Source organism: Apus apus, chromosome 24 (assembly GCF_020740795.1).
Source record: "Apus apus isolate bApuApu2 chromosome 24, bApuApu2.pri.cur, whole genome shotgun sequence".
NCBI lineage: Eukaryota > Metazoa > Chordata > Aves > Apodiformes > Apodidae > Apus > Apus apus.
Window position 1 is genome coordinate 456,738 of NC_067305.1, and position 17,221 is coordinate 473,958.

The window sequence follows — 17,221 nt, forward strand, 5'->3', positions numbered from 1 at the left end:
CCAGACTTTTTATTTCAACATGACTATATCTGTCTCTTACTCTGTGGTAATCCCAATTCTGTATCCTGTCATCTATGTACCCTAAGAAACTATGGCATCAAGCAACTAGCTACGCGTCGGTAGGTTTGCAGTGAGCAATTGTTTTCATTTGCATTACTTGTTTTTCTTGTGGTTTATTTCTCTCTCTTTCTTATTTTCCTTTTTCTTATTTTTAAATTTTAATTCTGTTATTATTATTTTAATTATTAAACAGTTTTTATCTGAATCCACATATCTTCTCACTTTTACCCTTCCCTTCTCTCCTGCCATCCCTCTGGAAGCAACATGGGCTGGGCTGTGCTTACTTGCCAGATGGGGTTAAAACACATCGACATCAGTCCTTCTGGTGCCCAATGTGAGGCTTGAACCAAAACCCTGAGTTAAGGGTCTCATGCTCAATTGACTGAGAAAGGCAGGGAATGGGACACTTGCTGCAGCTGTTGGAAGTGTCCAGACCTGGTTGGTGAGCTGGCCTATACATATAACAGTTCCACCATGAGGACCTGGGCAGAGTGCTGGGTGTAAGGTTGTGCACTCCCCAGCAGGTTATTGTTTTCAATATTTAACACAATCTGACAGAGACATTAAACATAAGATGCCAATGGCTTCATTGGTAAAATTGGCAACATCACCCAAGATATTTCTAAGAGTTTCCTCATATCCAAAGCTGGTTTTACCTGGATTATTATCACACTCTGGTCTCCCTCCAAGGGCATGATAGGGATATGAAATTTTAAAGAATTAATCTGTGCTTCTTTGTTTCTTTTCTGCTTGCTTAGACCATTACAGCATGTCAGGTGTGATTCAGAGCTTTCAGGTAACCCTGTCCTGTAGCATGGATCTGTGCTTGGTTTGTCTACCTGGCACCCAAGATAATCATCTGGTGAGAGAAAGCTGGGCGCAGGTAACCCTAGCCTCACTTGGCCTTGTTGAACTTACTCTTTTGAAGTAAGGTCCTGTACCTAGGTTGGGACAATCTCCAGTATTAAGAGAGGGGATGAATGGATTGACAGCAGCTCTGAGAAGGAGGACTTGGGGGTGGATACTGCTGGATAAAATGAGCCAATAATGTGCACTTACAGCCCAGAAGCATGGCCAGCAAGTCAAGGGAGATGATTCTCCCACTCTAGTCAGCTCTCATGAGAAATAACTTGCATCCATTTCTGGGGTGCCCAGTACAAGACAGATAATGGATCTGTTAGACTGTGTCCAGAGCGGGCCACAAAAATGATCAGAGGTCTGAAACACATTTCCTCTGAAGAAAGGCTGAGTTTGCATTTTTTTGCCTGCAGAAAAGAAGGTTCTAGGAAGACCTTATGGCAACCCTTCAGTATGTACAAGGGGCTGAAGACAGAAAGACTTTTTAACAGGCCTGTAGTGACAGGACAGGAGGCAACAGTGTTCAACTGGAAGAAGGTAGATTTAGATTAGATGTAAGGAAGAATTATTTTTAAGAAGAGAGTGGGACAGGCTGGGACAGGCAATCTGGGACAGGCTGCCCAGAGAAGCTCTTAATGCCCCATCATCAGAAAGGCTCAAGTCAGGTTGGATGGGGCTTTGAGCAACCTGGCCCATGGGGGTTGACCAAGGTGATCTTTGAACATCTCTTCCAACCCAAACCATTCCCTGATTCCATGATTGTTATGTATCTGAGCAGTGGTTTTGGTTATGCTTTGCCCCGTGACAGAAGCAAAAGTGTGGGTCTTCCTCAGGTGCTGTAACTGGGTCTCTCTGACAGACCAGGAATGACTGCTGACATGTTTCTTTCCCATCACATCTTGTTAGACGGATGCTGTGCTGTTGTGAGGAGGTAGTGAGAAAGGCCAAGCTGGACTTTGTCTTTCTAGGAAGTCCTGTCCAGTGAAATGCTGTAAGACAGAAGGATGGGGGAAGAAAACACACACTTGAGACATATCCAAAGGTCCCTTACAATTGCATTTTTTTTTACAGTTTGCAGTGAAGGACCATCAGGCTGCACCTAGGATATCTGCCCTTTACAGAAGAGTTACAAGGTGCCTGCTAGCACTTCCATCTAAAATCACCACTGTGACCCATCCTGCAGAGGCTGAGCAGAACACACAGTGCAGAGAGAGAAGCTACAGCTCATCCACCTGCCAGCATATGACACATAGAAACCAGCCGTTCATCTCCACCTTTCATCCTGCAAATCCCGGGGATGCCTCTTCCTGTGTAAATAATCCCTCGACTCTTAGATTTCCAGCTGGCTCCTCCTAGAAGCCTAGTTCTGTCCTTGCTTAACCACAGGACTTGCCAAACACTTTTACATGGCCAGTGGCAGAGGGATAAAAAAATACAAGAGCAGGGACAGGAGATGGAGGGTAGATGGATGGACAGGTGGAGCAACGGCTACAGGTGTACATGCAGACAAGGATGGATGACTGGGTAGACTAAAATGCAGATAGGTGGGCAGAGTATCTCCAGCATTTGTCCCTGCTTCAGAACAGCCACCGACACGCAGAGGTCCTGCTGCAGGCTGGTATCATCCTCTGGCCTTCAGAGAGACAGGACGAGAAAGGCTGACAACACCGGCAGCTTTGTCTGAAACAAAGGCTGCTCCAAGCTGCCGGCAGGAGCAAAGTCTGCTCCTTCACTGTGCGTTCTGTCACATCTTAGAAGAGACATCTAAAGTCCAGCGGCAGAATTACATCCTCGAAATAATTACTTTTCCCACGAACCCGAGGAGCCAGCGAGAAGGCACCGAGAGGGAAGGGAGGCTTAGGAACCGCGAGAACCCCAGCCTGATTCCCAACCGCAACTTTCTTCTGCATGAGAAATATTTAAAAAAAACACCAAAGCACTTCACCGACATTTATTCTTTCACCTAACCGCTTAACTGCTTCCCTGACTGCCTAACACCCCCGCCCCGGGCCCCGCAGGCCCCGCAGGCCCCGCAGGCCCCGCTGGCTCCTCCCCCGCCGGGGCGGTTCGAGCGCCGGGCGCGGGGCCTGGAGCGGCGCGGCCCGTCCCTGCGGGCGCCGGGCGCGGGGCTGCGCGCTGCGGGACCCGCCATGCGGGTGCTGGTGGGTGAGTGCGGGGCCGGTGCGGGAGGCGGCGCGGCCCCGCACCGTGTGGCTGAGGGTGGGCCGGGTGGAGGTTCAGCCAGGGCCGCTGCCCGGCGCGGGGCCGCGGGAGGCCGCAGGGAGCGCGTTCTGCGGGCGTCCCAGGGCGCCGCCCGCCCTGCGAGGGCTGCGTGAGGCGGGGGTTGGACGGGAGGGTAGACCTGGGTTGGGGCTCCCGTCCCGGGGGTGGGCGATGGGGCTTGATGCGTGGTACCTGGGGAGCAGCGGCCCTCAGGGCTGGGGTGCAGAGCGGGGTGCCGGGTGTGGGGGGGGGGGGGTCTGGGCGCAGAGCAGGGTACCCCGGGAAGCTGGTCATAGTAACGGGGGTGCCTGTGCGGGCCTTGGGGTGCCAGTCTGGGCAGCACGCTGGTAATGTCTTGTCTTCTTCCTAGGTGGTGGGACTGGCTTTGTGGGCAGAGCCCTGACCCAGTTGCTGCGGAGCCATGGGCATGAAGTGACCCACGTCTCTCGAGAGGGGGGCAAGGATCGCATTAGCTGGGTACGAAATGAGAGCGTTCACAGAAGGGAGAACATGTCAGGGCGAGGGCACAGGCCGGCCTGCTTGCTCTGGCCTGCCATGGTGTACAGGGAATCTGCAGTGGGGAATCTGGCTCCTGGCAATGTACTCTGGGGCTCCTGGGCTCTCCATGGGTCATAGTCACTGGGACGGGTACTGCTGTAGCTCCAAAGAGCAAATCCTCCATTCATGTTTGTGCTCCAGGCAGTGTCAGGAAGCAACTGGCTGGAGTTGTTAGGAGTCAGCAATACTTAGCTGTTGGAAAGACTTGAGCAGAGGGGAGACTGGATGTGTGATGTCTTTGTTACCCCTGCCTAGGAAGAGTTGTCCCACTCTGGACTACCTCTGTGCGATGCCGTGGTGAATTTGGCTGGTGAAAATGTACTCAACCCTTTCCGAAGGTAACGGAATCTTCCATAGTGCTACTGGGGCAAAGTGAAGGCAAGACATCCCAGTTGTCAGAAAATATGGAAGGGATCTGGGGAGGAAACAGGGTGTCCAGAAACTGCTTGTGTTACCTGATTGATGACATCTGGGTCCTCAAGCATCTGAAACATTTTTGTGGGTCTTTTAAGTTCTGGGAGACCTCTAGAAGACAGATGCTCTTCTGAATTGACACTTGGAGGCCAGGCAAAGTAGTTCTATATTTACAAAATGACATTGGGTCATTTTGCATTTACGTAATGCAAAATCAGAACCAAAGTTTGACATGTGAGTGTGTTTTTGCAAATGCCTTGGCAAGAATTCACCATACCCAGCTTTGGTGTCCAGCACCTCTGCTACCTTTGTTTGAAGGCAGTCCAAAACTTATAGCTGTTTGTGGGAAGTGGAGAGCCACTGTCTTTCAAAAGTCCCCATGCATTTAGATAGTAAAATCCCATGTCCTCCCCCTCTCTGAGGTGGGCAGGAATTCACATGACCTCTCCTGTGCTTGTGAGCAGGTGTCTGCTGGGCCCCCCTTACTTCTGGTGTCTCCTGGAATGTCCTTATGGGGAGTATAATCAGTGGCTCTCCCTTTTCCAGATGGAGTGATGCCTTCTGCAGGGAAGTCATCAGCAGCCGGGTTGAGACCACCAAGACCTTGGCCAAAGCCATTGCTGATGCTGAACACCCACCCCGTGCTTGGGTCCTTGTCACCGGCGTAGGTATTGGTTGGGCTCAGCCAAGGCATGACCCATGCTGACCTGGAGAGGTATACCTCCAGACAGAAACACACTTCTGGGGGGAAAACATCTTCTCTTAAAATGCCAGCTTCATTTCCCTCAATGTCACTGTGTGACAAGCTTTGATCAGCTTTTTGATACTGCTGGAGAGGAATTTGGGTCCTTAGGCTTCTCTTGGGGTCATTAGAACAGGACCTTTTTTCCATTTTCCTGTGAAAGCTTTTCAGGCATCCCATAGAACTAATTTGTCTAAGCAGGGTCTCAGCTGAATCCCCCTGCATATCTCCAGCTTTGCATTTCTGCTTCCACTGTCTTTAACTTGCCAGTGTTTAGTATCTGTGATGCCTAATTTTAGAGCAAGTGCCTTTCTATGCAGCCAGCTCAGTGTGTTGCTTGCTGGTATATTGTGTTCTTGGAGCTGCCAGGTCAGCCTGAGCATTTATGCATCCCACTGAACTTTCAGAGTGTTCAATACAGGTAGTTCAATAACTTGTCAGCTTTGCCATTAGAGGCACCCTGTGCTGTTCATAGGAGGATATTCCTAATAGAGTGATCGAGTTCTGGGCTTCTGGAAGAGGAGTCCATTTTGGGTGGGAGGGCAGTGGCTGGTGTCATGATTCGACCCTGACTCCCTTTCTGGTGTTACACCCACAGGCTATTACCGCCCTAGCCCCACAGCTGAGTATACAGAAGACAGTCCGGGCGGGGATTTCGACTTCTTCTCACGCCTGGTGAGCTCATGGGAGGCTGCAGCTCTCATTCCTGGTAGCCCAGCTCGTGGTGTTGTGGTGAGATCTGGTGAGATGGGGCATCATATCTATTCAGGGTGGTTCTGTTTGGGTACTGGGGGAAGAGAAAGGAGGACATCTGGTTTTGTGCCTCTCCTTGCTGGGGTGCTGTTCCAGTCCAGCCCTCTAATGCTTGTCTCCTGGTTAAAGAACTGAGGATGAAGTGGGCCTTTGTCCTTTCTGGAGGCAGTACCGATGTCTCTCTGTTCTCCCCACAGGGGTGGTGTTGGGCCAAGGTGGTGGTGCAATCTCTCAGATGCTCTTGCCATTCCGTCTGGGACTAGGAGGCCCCTTGGGCTCTGGGCTCCAGCCCTTCCCATGGATCCACATTCGGGACTTGGCTGGGATCGTGTGTCATGCCCTGGAGACTGAGTGCGTGCAAGGCATCCTCAACGGTGTCTCCCCATCCTCCTCTGCTACTTCCAACGGCACCTTTGCTCAGGAGTTTGCTGCAGCTCTAGGGCGCCCAGCCCTGCTGCCGGTTCCTGCTTGGGCGGTGCGGGCTGTCTTTGGGGCAGAGCGGGCCGTCATGCTGCTGGAGGGCCAGAGGGTGGTGCCAAAACACACCCTGGAGAGCGGCTATCATTTCATCTTCCCTGACCTGTCTGGAGCTCTGCAGGACATTGTGGCTTGAGTACTTCTCAGCTGGGCTTGGTTGGGCCCTGTTTTTGCGAACTCCCAGGCTCACATGCCTTCCCCTGGGTGAAAGAGTGTAGTCCTACCCCTTCTTGACACTTCCCGGTCCTCACACAGAGAGAGCAACCTTTTCACCTTCTGTCTCGCTTTGTGCATCCCCAATTTAGGAGTCATCCCTCTCTATCTGCTTTTGAGGAAGGGCACAAGTACCTCTAAGGATTGTGACTTCTGAATCTGCCATCTTCCCTTTTCCGCAGCGTGCATATGAGCTGCTTGCAGAGCAGCTGGGGAGTGCAGTGTCTTCTCTCCTGAGAGACAAGGGTGGCAGCAGGAAAGAGGTGCTCAGGTGATGTAATTCTCCATGTTACTGGAAGTCCCTGTTTCTCCCCATGTCTTTCCTCCATGGTCACATAGAGACCCACTTAGGCTTTTCTGCTTTGCATTTCTCAGTCTTGCAGGGAACGGAACCTGTGGTTGTGGGAGGAGATACATTCTGAGGGAGTGCAAAGGGTGCTGGATATGAATGGCTTGGAGACTTTGCCATCTCCTTTTATGTGGTGGCTCTGTGCTGGTACTAAGTTCGTGTGACAGAACCTCCAGCTGAGTCTAGGGCCAAGAGTTGCATCCCTCCAGGGCTGCATAACTCTGATGCTGTGATGAAGGAGAATACTCCTTTACCACCCTGTAGGGACAAGAGTGGCAGTGAGACTGTTGCCCCTTGGGCTGCTCTTGAGGCCTCGGGTGAGTGTTAACTACATCTGAGTTTGTGTGGGGAAGCATTTCAGCTGTTGGTGTGTGTGGGAGTTCCCACTGTTTGGGCAACGAGACGCTCCAGGCTGCCTTGGGAAGCAGTTCCTCTTTTCTTGTGGAGAATATTGCAAATTCAATTACGTCATACTGTAAGGAAATGTATCCACAATCTGTGAGCTGCTGCCACACTCTGGCTGCTGGTGCAGACGCGCTCACTCTTGCTGGTCCTTTCCATAGCTGGATTTGTAGACATGAAGGTGGCTGTAGGATGAGGCTCCACTGGCTCCAGGCCAGGGATACCTGCTTCTGATGTCAGTAGCTGGTATCAAATCCACTCATGCAGGTCCCCCCAGTAGCTGGCACTTGGTCCCTGCAGCACACACAGGATAGGGGGAGATTTGGAAGAGGGAATTAAAAAAAGATTTAAGAAGATAGGACAGACTGTGGTGTTTAAGTACAGACCTCAACAAGATCACCACTGATTGGCCCAGGTTTACACCAGACCAGCCTCTTTTGTACCCCTCTTATCTCTGTCTCATTGTGGCTCCCAGCTGCCCCATCCCCTCCACATTGCCTCCACATCTGGCATCTAACTCCATCCAACATCCTGGACACTCAGGTTTGCACCCTTAGTTCATCAATTAGTGTGACTGATGATGTTTGTTTCTGGTTATTGTCTTTGTTAATGCTAATTGGTGAGGCTTTATGACTCTGTGTGTGTTCCTCCCTTTCCTGAGCTTCTCAACTGTAAAAATAAATATTCTCAATCTTGATCCTCACGTCCTTATCAAATAGAGTGACTGATCAGGGTTGTTCTCATCACACCCTCCCTTATCATGTGTCAGGTTTATCTCTGTGCATTCTTTATGTCTCCTTTGACCAGATGTCCTTAAAAGAGCAGACACATTCCAAAATCCCTTGATACTCCTCCACTAACCTGTAATATCAGAAGAAGCTGCACCACTCCCTCAGACCCTGAGCAGGCCCACCTATGGGCTGCACACACTGGGGCCTAAATCCAAGTGGAACTGTTACTGTTACGCTCTATATGCTTGCATGGGCAAGCTGAATTGTTTGGCTTTGCTGGCTGCATCTCTGGCCAGGTGGGTCTTGCAGTTTTGGTGTCATTCCAGCAGAGCTGAGTGATTTGCACTGGCGATCTGCTTTGAGGTTAGCTCCGTGCCTACTGCTGAGTCACATCACTGTATCAAACACAGCTAGGGTTAATTCTTAGGTTTTGGAACCAGTGGTAGTTATGTGTGATCTGGAACTTCAGTGCATGTTACTCGTTGTTTCACAAATTGTAGGACACTGCTGTTTTCCTAATTAAGGCTGTTTCCCTTCCCTTACCCCTCATTACCAGTCAACAATGCCTCAGACTTGACTGGGACCATTTTCTGAGATTTTAGGAACATGTTGTTACTGCCCTTCCTATAGATTTCCCAGTCTAACCCAAATGTCCCTTTTCACAACTTGAAGAATTTTAAATCAGAAACTGGAATCAAAGACAAGCATGTACCATGTACCTCCCAGATTCCCCAATGTAGTCTCCAGCCACATCTGGACACCCTTCCTCTGCCAGACCTGCATGTAGGGAGCAGGCATTGGTTCTACCCCTCCTGCCCCCACATCCACAGAAATAAACAGAGATACTCATCAGTCCCAACTGACATTTGTGGGCCGTGTGCTTGGGTGATATGTAGGTGTAGAGATACTACTCCCTTTCCCAGACTGCTCACAAATACGCACACAGATTCATTGCAAATTTATAAAACTGCATTAAATTCTTTTTCAATTGCTGAAAATTATACTTATTCTGTGATGAATCTTAAATCTCTGCCTCTCAGTTCTGGGGAACTAACAAATTTGAAAAATATTTCAAATATATGTGTATATTAAAATATATATACACTGTACTTGAAGTGTTTATTAGATATCAATATATTATTTAATACATTATATAGATGTGTGTGTGTAATGGTTTAACCCTGGTTGGCAACCACTCACCACACACCCCTCACTCACACTCCCTGGCCGGTTGGGGGAGAGAATGGGAACGGTAAAAGTGAGAAAACTTGTGGGTTGAGATAAAGACATTTTAATAGGTAAAGCAAAAGCTGCACACAGAAGCAAAGCAAAACAAGGAATTCATTCAGTCCATCCCATCAGCAGGCAAGGGTTCAGCCATCTCCAGGAAAGCTGGGCTCTTATCACACGTAGCGGTTACTTGGGAAGACAAACACCAGGTCTTGGTTTAGTGGTCAAGGCGAACCACAAGCCAAGGAGCAAAACTCTCTATGACACCCCCCTCCATCCTCCCAAGGGAAGACACAAGGAGAATAAGGAAGAGAGACTTAAAGGTTGGAGATTGGAACTGTAACAAGTTTAGTGTAACACAGAAAAGGGAGTAATACATGGGGTGAGGAATAGATACATAAACTTACATACAAACATACACAAAACCAATCTCGATGATCACAGGAATAGGTGGGTGAGAGTCCCTTGCGGCAAGGCCCCGTAAGGAGGGAGGTCCACAGCTCCTCACAGTACACAATAGCATTGAATTCTGCAGAGCACATGGCAAACTCAAGAACCTCCGAGCAGCACAAGCAGCAAGGAAGAAGGGTGAAGGCAAAAGGGGGCTGAGTTTCCAGTTCTCCTGGTTTTTATAGTGTGGCAGGAAGTGGGAGGGAATACTGACGCCTCTCTGTTCCAATACTCTCAGGTCCTTTAGGGTTCTAAAGACCCTCTCTAGTTCCTCTCATAGATGTCAACAATTTGCTGGCTCCAGTCAAAGCATGAAATGCCATAATTCTGATCGTCCTCCCCTTCTTTCTTCTTACCCCAGTTTTTAATTGCTGAGTATGACTTCGTATGGTATGGGATATTCCTTTGGTCAGTTGTGGTCAGCTGTCCCAAGTATTTGCCCTCCCAACTCCTTGTGCATGCCCAGACTACTCATTGATGGGATAGGGTGAGAAGCAGAAAAGGCCATGATGCTGTGTAAGCCACTCAGCAGTAACGAACTGCATTATCAACACAGTTTTCAGCACAAATCCAAAACTTAGTTTCCCTTTGCAGCCAGGAAAGAAAGCTGGGCACTTTCTGGGGAAAATTAATCTCATCGCACAAGTCTAATCAGCTTGAATCAGTTGTGCCTTACACACACTGCAACAACAGGCAACTCTGCCTGTTTCTGCTGACTATAACAGCAGTCTGGAGGGGAGATGATCTTCTCTAAGTCAGTGGTTACACAGGCATGCACTGTTGTGTTAAGGGTTAAAATAATTTGGCAGAAAATAAACCCCTTAATTAATAATAAATAATTTATAATAATAAATCCTTCTGCAGTTTGAATGTCTTAATACTCCCCTCAGTAGTTGGCATAATTCCATTAATACCTTCCAGGGAGGTACAGCACTATGAACTGTGGGTTTGTGAGTGATACCGGCAGGTGGTGCTGTCCCTTTACGGACTGTGTCTAGGAGACGAAAAGGCCCCCTAATGATCACACTGTTCTGTCCTTGTCTGTTCAGCTCATTGCACTGCCCATACGAGGGATAGCAGACCCTTTTCAAGATCTGAATAGCTGCTTTCGATATCATTGAAAGAATGGGAGCCAAATTCCAGTGGTCTCTCTGGGGCCTTTGGCCCCTTTTGCCATAGGATACAATGAGAACCATGTTCAATGAACCACCATTCTACGTGAATAGGATCAGTTGGATGTATGGGACCAAGCTGTTGGAATAATCTCAGCTCTTTTATCGATAATTCTAAGGTATTTGTATTCTCCTCAATCAATTCCCATTATTTTCCTTTTTTGGGCAAATCATGTAAGGGATGAGCAATGATAGAAAAACCAGAAATATATTTATGCCAATAACCTAAGGCTCCAAGAGTCTGCTGTAATTCCTTTGCACTTGATGGATTTTGTCCCTGTTCTATTTTTTTTGAGGGTGTCCTGAGGAATAGAAGCAGCTCCTTTAATCCACCATACTCCCAAGAATTTAAGTTCTTGTGCTGGTCCCTGGCACTTTGAGTCAAGAATTTCCAATCCTAAATCAAGTATATTTTCCATGGTGTCCTTTACAAGTGTCTTGACTCTCTCCTCCTATCGGGACATCATCAATATACTGATACACTGTACAGCCAGATGAAACAGAAACTCCTGCTAGAACTGTAGCCAAAGCATTGTGAGCTGTGGTGAGGGAGTGCTTATATCCCTGCAGAAGCCAGTTAAAGGTTTACTGGGCCCCTTTCCCTTTGAAAGCAAATTGCTCTTTATCTTGCTTCAGTAGAGAAAGAATAAAAAATTGATCTTTAACATCTAAAGCAGCAATCCAAGGGTGAGCAGCTTCCTGTATTAAAGTCACTATCTCTGCAATGTTTGGAACTGTGGCAGTTAGAAGTACAGTGTTAGGATATAATTGTCAGTAATCTACTGTAAAACACCAGTGCCTGGTTGGTTTCTTTACTGGCCACACTGGTGATTTGTAGGCAAATGAGTCCTTTTAATGATGCCTCTTTTTTCCAATTCCATTACCACCCTGTCAAGCTGCTTTGGCAGTGGGTATTGCCGAACATTGGTGACTTTAGAGGGTGTTGAGGGAACTGATGTTTCCAACAGACTCAGCCTCATGGTGCTGAATTCCTTTTTTTTTTTTTTTTTTCCTGCAAATCTCCACACAGTCCCATCTGGGAGTTCCCACGTCTACCCACGCAGCATTTCAAATCCTAGAGTGTCAGTGTGTGCAGCACCTACTAGTACCTCTGCCCTGGTTAACCTCTGTTCCGCCAAGAAACCAGAGGGAAATCTTGGCTGGGACATTCCTTAACCCACCTTCCATTCCTTTGGATTTGACCGTGTGTCGACTGGATCTGATGCTGAGAGTTTGAGCTGTTTCTTTAGTAACTACTGACATTTGGGCCCCAGTATCAATGAGAAAATTTACCAATATGTTTCAGGGTCCAACTGGGATGGCAATAATAGGTTCACAGTTTTTAACAGCCATTGAATTGCTAGTACCCACCGGGCAGGGTGGCTCACTGCCCTCCCTGCAGATAGAATTTTTTTTTGCTCAACTTCTGCCATATCCATTGGATTACATTCTGGTGCAGAAGACACACTTTCTTTGTGGGTTGGGAGTGGCAGAGCTGTAGGATTTTCCATAGCCAATTAATTAATTTCGCCCAGAGACTGGATTAATGTACGAGATCCTCTGTAGAGACACAACACAAGAAATATCAGGGTACCCCCAAATCCAGAGCTTTATGCCACAATTCACCCAAATTCTTTTAAGGTTTAAACTTCCAATCTGACTTATGTTTGGGGGTGTATACTTGGCAAACTCACTGGACATGTTCTGGGGGCTTTCCACTGGACGATCTGGTCCAACCCATTTGGCATCTGCCGGCGGTGAGGGAAGCAAGCAGTCCAGAATCAATGTGATTGATAAAGCAAGCTTCAATTTATTGAATACACAGTGTTACTTTTATACCCTTTTCCAAAACTACTTGTAGTGATTTCATTGGATAGTCATGATACCATCGGATAGCTCTATTTACATGCTCCACATTCTATATGGTAACATACACACAGAGTTCTCAGGGTTCTTCCTTATTCTCTATTATTCTACTTCTCTATCTTGTCCTTGTGTTAGTTTCCTTGTTACATTCTTATATACAAGGCCCAATGCCTACCTTTGTTAAGCTAACAAAGAGACTGCTTATACTTGTGTTAGGCTAACAAAGAGATTGCTTGTACAGTTGCTACTTGTGTTAAACTCTCAAGGAGATTGCAAGGACCCATGGCCTTGCTGCTCAAGCCATTCTTCAACAGGCACCCATATCTATCTAGGTCTTGTACAAAATTACTGCAGGTGGGTATATTAACAGTTGTGCTAGAGGAGGGTTAGACTGAATATTAGAAATAATTTCTTTAGCGAAAGAGTGGTTGGACACTGGAACCGGCTGCCCAAGGAGGTGGTGGAGTCACCATCCCTGGAAGTGTTTAAAAGAAATATACATATAGTGTTTAGGGACATGATTTAAGCACTGAATGGGTAGATTAGCATATGGTTGGTGGATTTAGGTTATGGTTGGAGTTGATGATCTTCAAGGTCCCTTACAACTACAAGGATTCTGTGATTCTGTAATTTTGACCCTGGCTCCTTCAATCAGTGTCATTGATAGTGGCTTGTATGTAGTGTTGAGTGTTTGCTACACACATCTTGAGATAATCAGGGAGGCCATGAATGAGAAGGCTTAATCACACTGGGTCAATGTAAGCTAGCATTGGTAATTTCAAAGGCTCATTCCTGTCATACATACCTTGGACACAGGCTGCTTTCTGTACTGCCTTGACTGGATCAGAATAGCCTGTGGCTTTAATTTCCATTGGTTCTCACCTCAGCTGGGGATCTCTGCCACCTGCCAAAAATGCAGCCCAGGAGGTCAATGAATCTCCTGGGGTGGTGGTTAAAAATACCCCTGGTCCCCAAAAGCCTCCTGATTCTTCCTCATTCAGCAAAATTCCGACTCCCCCTTCCAGGGAAACTCACCACAGATACTCAATCTCTGACTCCCCTGGTTGCCTTGAGAACTTTTCCTGTATTTTTATCAACTCTGCTGGTGACCGTAGAACCGTACACACAGTAGTGCAGACCTCATCATTGTCATCAACAATGGTCTCAGTTTTCATCAAGGGTCACAAGGGGACTAATTGAGGGTCAGAATCAGAGGTCTCACCAATCACCTCATTGCTGCTACAAAACCAAACAAATCTTTATAAGTTTACTCTTTTATCTCACTAGCATATCCTTTTCACTCAAAAGTTTTTCAACTTGGAGTCCTAATTTTTCTTCTGTCTCCCTTTCAAAAGCCAGTTATGGTTTCAACGCTTCATTTTCTGATTTCAAAGCTGTACATTCTACATTAGAAACTCGTTTGGGAGCAGGGGCTTCCTTAGCTTCTTGTTGAGCAAAAGACAAACAAGCTCCTAAAACTGCACAGATGATACCTTTGCTTTTATTCACTCTGCCCTTTTGTGCAGCTTGGCACTGCTCAATGTGCTCTATCACTTTCTCTTCATCCTTCCAAAATTGTTGGGGCTTCCAGCCTGGGAAGGAGCACAGTTATGTTTTTGCAGCAGTTTATCTGTGGCAATCCTGTGTGTGACTCAGTTTTTTCTGTTGTCTTCAAGGTTAAAGTAATTTGGCAGAAAATAAACCTCTTTGCATTCCAGCTTGTCCTCAGATGTTAGAGGAGCTAGGGGTGGCTGGGCTGAGATTCTGAGTGATGCCCAGTTTGGTGTTAATAGTCCAGTTGTGCCCAATACTTATATTGGACTATTACAATTACACATACACTACTAACAGATACACCGTTCGTCCAGTCGTGTTCTGTGAACTCTCATGGCCACAGTCAGGAATTTGGCTGCTTTCAGGAATGCTCATGGCCAAATTAATGAACACTGTAATTTATTAAAGCAACAGATGCAGAAATTCTTTTAGATTGCTGGTGATAAATTCACATCTAGGGTTGCCTAGCGAATTACCATAGTACAATCTCACTGCATTCTACCCTGCTTCAATGCTGCACCTTTCCTTAAAATATGAATATAAGTTTAATTTCTAAGTCACCTCCAGCAATTATTCCACATGCACATATGCAGAGAAAGTGCAGAGGCTCAGTTCTGAGGTCATGGGTGTAAGGGCACTCTAGATGTGACTGAGTATGTCATTGCTTAAGGAAGATGCAAATACTCTCTCTCCCTGGAAGAACTGAAATGCTGATTCCCAATGAAGGTCTTTATCACTTGCTGAGTAAGTATCTGCCATACCAGATACAGCTGCAGTGGTGGTACAGCTTATCCTCCAAGATAAACACCCACAGTATGTCTGATTACATCCTGATTTCTCTCCTTTGCCAGAGCAGGGACTGTAGATAAGAGCAGATGTATTAGTCAATGACATCTCAGAAGAGAAGTGTGTTCCAGCTACTTTCACTCTGCCTCCCTCAGAGTGTTGACCATTGCTGTTTTAAGGCTGGTTTTTCTCATATTTTGTTCCCCCATTCATGTTGTTCATTCCCAGGGGTTGTGGTCATGGTTTGAGAAGCTCTTCTAATAAACAGCCTGTCATAACTCCCAGCTTCATGCTGGTCACTGCATTAGGGCAGCAGAGACACCTACGCACTGCTCACCTGTAGACCTGTGAACAACCATCAGAGACAGCCCAGAGACAAGACCCTCTCAGAGATCAGTGGTTTAAGCAGTTCTCTAAATTCCTGACTCTATACCAAAGAAGAAACCCCACGCCTGGGACTCTACATCGTGGACCCTGAAACAAATGGGGAACACCCGTGCAACACATTTATTTTAAAAGAACAGCTTGTTTCTGCAAATACCTCAGGTCAGCTACAGCGTTTGCACACCTAGACCTGGACCTGGTTCTCAACCCCAGTGCTGAATTTAACTCACTCGCTTATCTGCAGGAACACATTTTGCCTAAGCCAGTCACCTAAGAGAAAGTCCTCTCCTCTGTTTTCACACATCTACAGAATGCTTGTCTACATCTGAGCTTGTCAGCATAATGTCTTTAAATCAGGCTGCAGAAATAAGGCCTTTGGGGGTCTTCCACTTCTGACCCTCCCTTAGACCATTGCTTCAGGAAGAGAAGATTCCCACCTGTACTCCCATGATGAGATCCCCTCTGGCTGCAGTGCAGTACCAAGGGATGAACCTAAAAATACAATTCAGTATCCTCAGCCTAGGCAGCTACAGCCTTACTTGTGTGGTGGGACACACACCTGGCCACCAACTGTGGCCCCAGCTGACTAGGTGTCTCTGGTTAGCTCTATGCCATGTTTGCCAGCCCAGTGCAGTTATCTGAGGAGCTCCTGCAGTAGAATGGGCACCTCACAAAGGCAGGTTTGTCTCGGGTGAACTACCCAAAAGTGTTGTCTGCTTCTCTCCATTGACTACAGAGCGAGCTAACTCATTAAGACTTAACTAAATATTACCTGCCTCAAGTCACAGGGCTGTGATATAGGCAATATAAGCAGTCTCAGCTACTTCTTTTTTATACATAGAAAATCCTCATCTTAGTTCTGCTCCAGGTATCATGAGGTTCCTTCTTCTGCACATAGTCCTGATCCACACAAAGTGTATCACTCCAAGAACGTTTAAATTAGCCTCATGGTGAGAGATCTCAAATATACTAATAACTGTTATTCTTTTTTGAATGACCAGAAGCTCAAGGTAATTTGAAATTTTGTTTTCTTCTTGAAACCTGGCACTTGCCTTAACACAGGCATCAGCAATCCTGTAAGGGAAAGTTGGTAGAGTCTTCTGCTGGAGGTGAGTTTGCAACCTTTGCTCCTCCATGTAGAGCTACACTGTATTATCTTGTAAGATTTTGTGAAGCTGGATCACAGAAACAGCAGGTTGCTGGAGGTATTTACTCTTTCTGCCAAAAATACTGAAATTACTAAATTCACTCACTGCCATTGACAGTGTTTTGTCTCCAGCTGGTGCTGGGCTGCTGGGTGCTGAGTTTCTTCTTGGTGTTCTCTCTACTCACAATTCTAATTGCCGTTCTGTGGGTCCAACACCATCAACCACTTCCACTGTGACATAGCACCACTGCTCCACCTGTCCCGCATGGACACAGGTCTCATTGAGAAAATAATGCTAGTGACACTTTATCAATAACTGCTTTTTCCTACGCCTACATCATCCACGCTGTCACACACATCCAGTCTTAAGTAACCAGGGAAAAAAGCCTTTTCCACATGCTATGCTCATCTTATTGTGGTTGTTATTCTGTAAGCAGCTCCATCTTGAGGTAAATCTGACCAAGCCAGCAGGGTGGGAGGGATTTTCACAAAATTGTGTCGTTCCTCTATTGTGTGATTACCCAGTTGTGTAACCCTTACATCTACACCCTTCAAAACCAACAAGTCAAACAGGCCTTGAAAGATTTGGTAGAAAGGTGTTTTGTAGGCTCTGGTGATACTCGGAAATCCAGAGCCACAAAGCAGTGACTGCATGTAAATGACTTCCTAGCAGTGTTAGGGGTGGGAGTGGGGGAATTAGGATGATGCATAGGAATGGATTAGGTGGAATTCACTTTGCCTAAGTGTATGAAGACTGTGAACATGCCTGATTCTCTGCCTTGACTACCCCCAACATATCTTTGACTTAATCACTTGGAAGTAGCCACATTTGATCCATTTGAAATGACATTG

General features: G+C 46.9%; 1 protein-coding gene across 4 annotated transcripts; it reads left to right on the top strand.

The window, feature by feature from the left end:
* Positions 1–2,989: 2,989 nt before the first annotated feature.
* SDR39U1 (short chain dehydrogenase/reductase family 39U member 1) lies at positions 2,990–7,746 on the top strand. Of its 4 annotated transcripts, XM_051639709.1 has the most exons (6): positions 2,990–3,084; positions 3,512–3,618; positions 3,955–4,037; positions 4,660–4,781; positions 5,454–5,597; positions 5,806–7,746. In XM_051639709.1, the coding sequence occupies exons 1-6, from the start codon at positions 3,069–3,071 to the stop codon at positions 6,219–6,221; spliced, it is 888 nt and encodes a 295-aa protein (XP_051495669.1). In that variant the 5' UTR covers positions 2,990–3,068; the 3' UTR covers positions 6,222–7,746. The 4 variants fall into 4 exon arrangements, with proteins under 4 accessions (XP_051495669.1, XP_051495670.1, XP_051495671.1 ...); XM_051639710.1 differs by lacking the exons at positions 2,990–3,084; positions 4,660–4,781 and having other exon boundaries at positions 3,519–3,618; XM_051639711.1 differs by lacking the exons at positions 2,990–3,084; positions 4,660–4,781 and having other exon boundaries at positions 3,519–3,618; positions 3,959–4,037.
* The last annotated feature ends 9,475 nt before the right edge of the window (positions 7,747–17,221 follow it).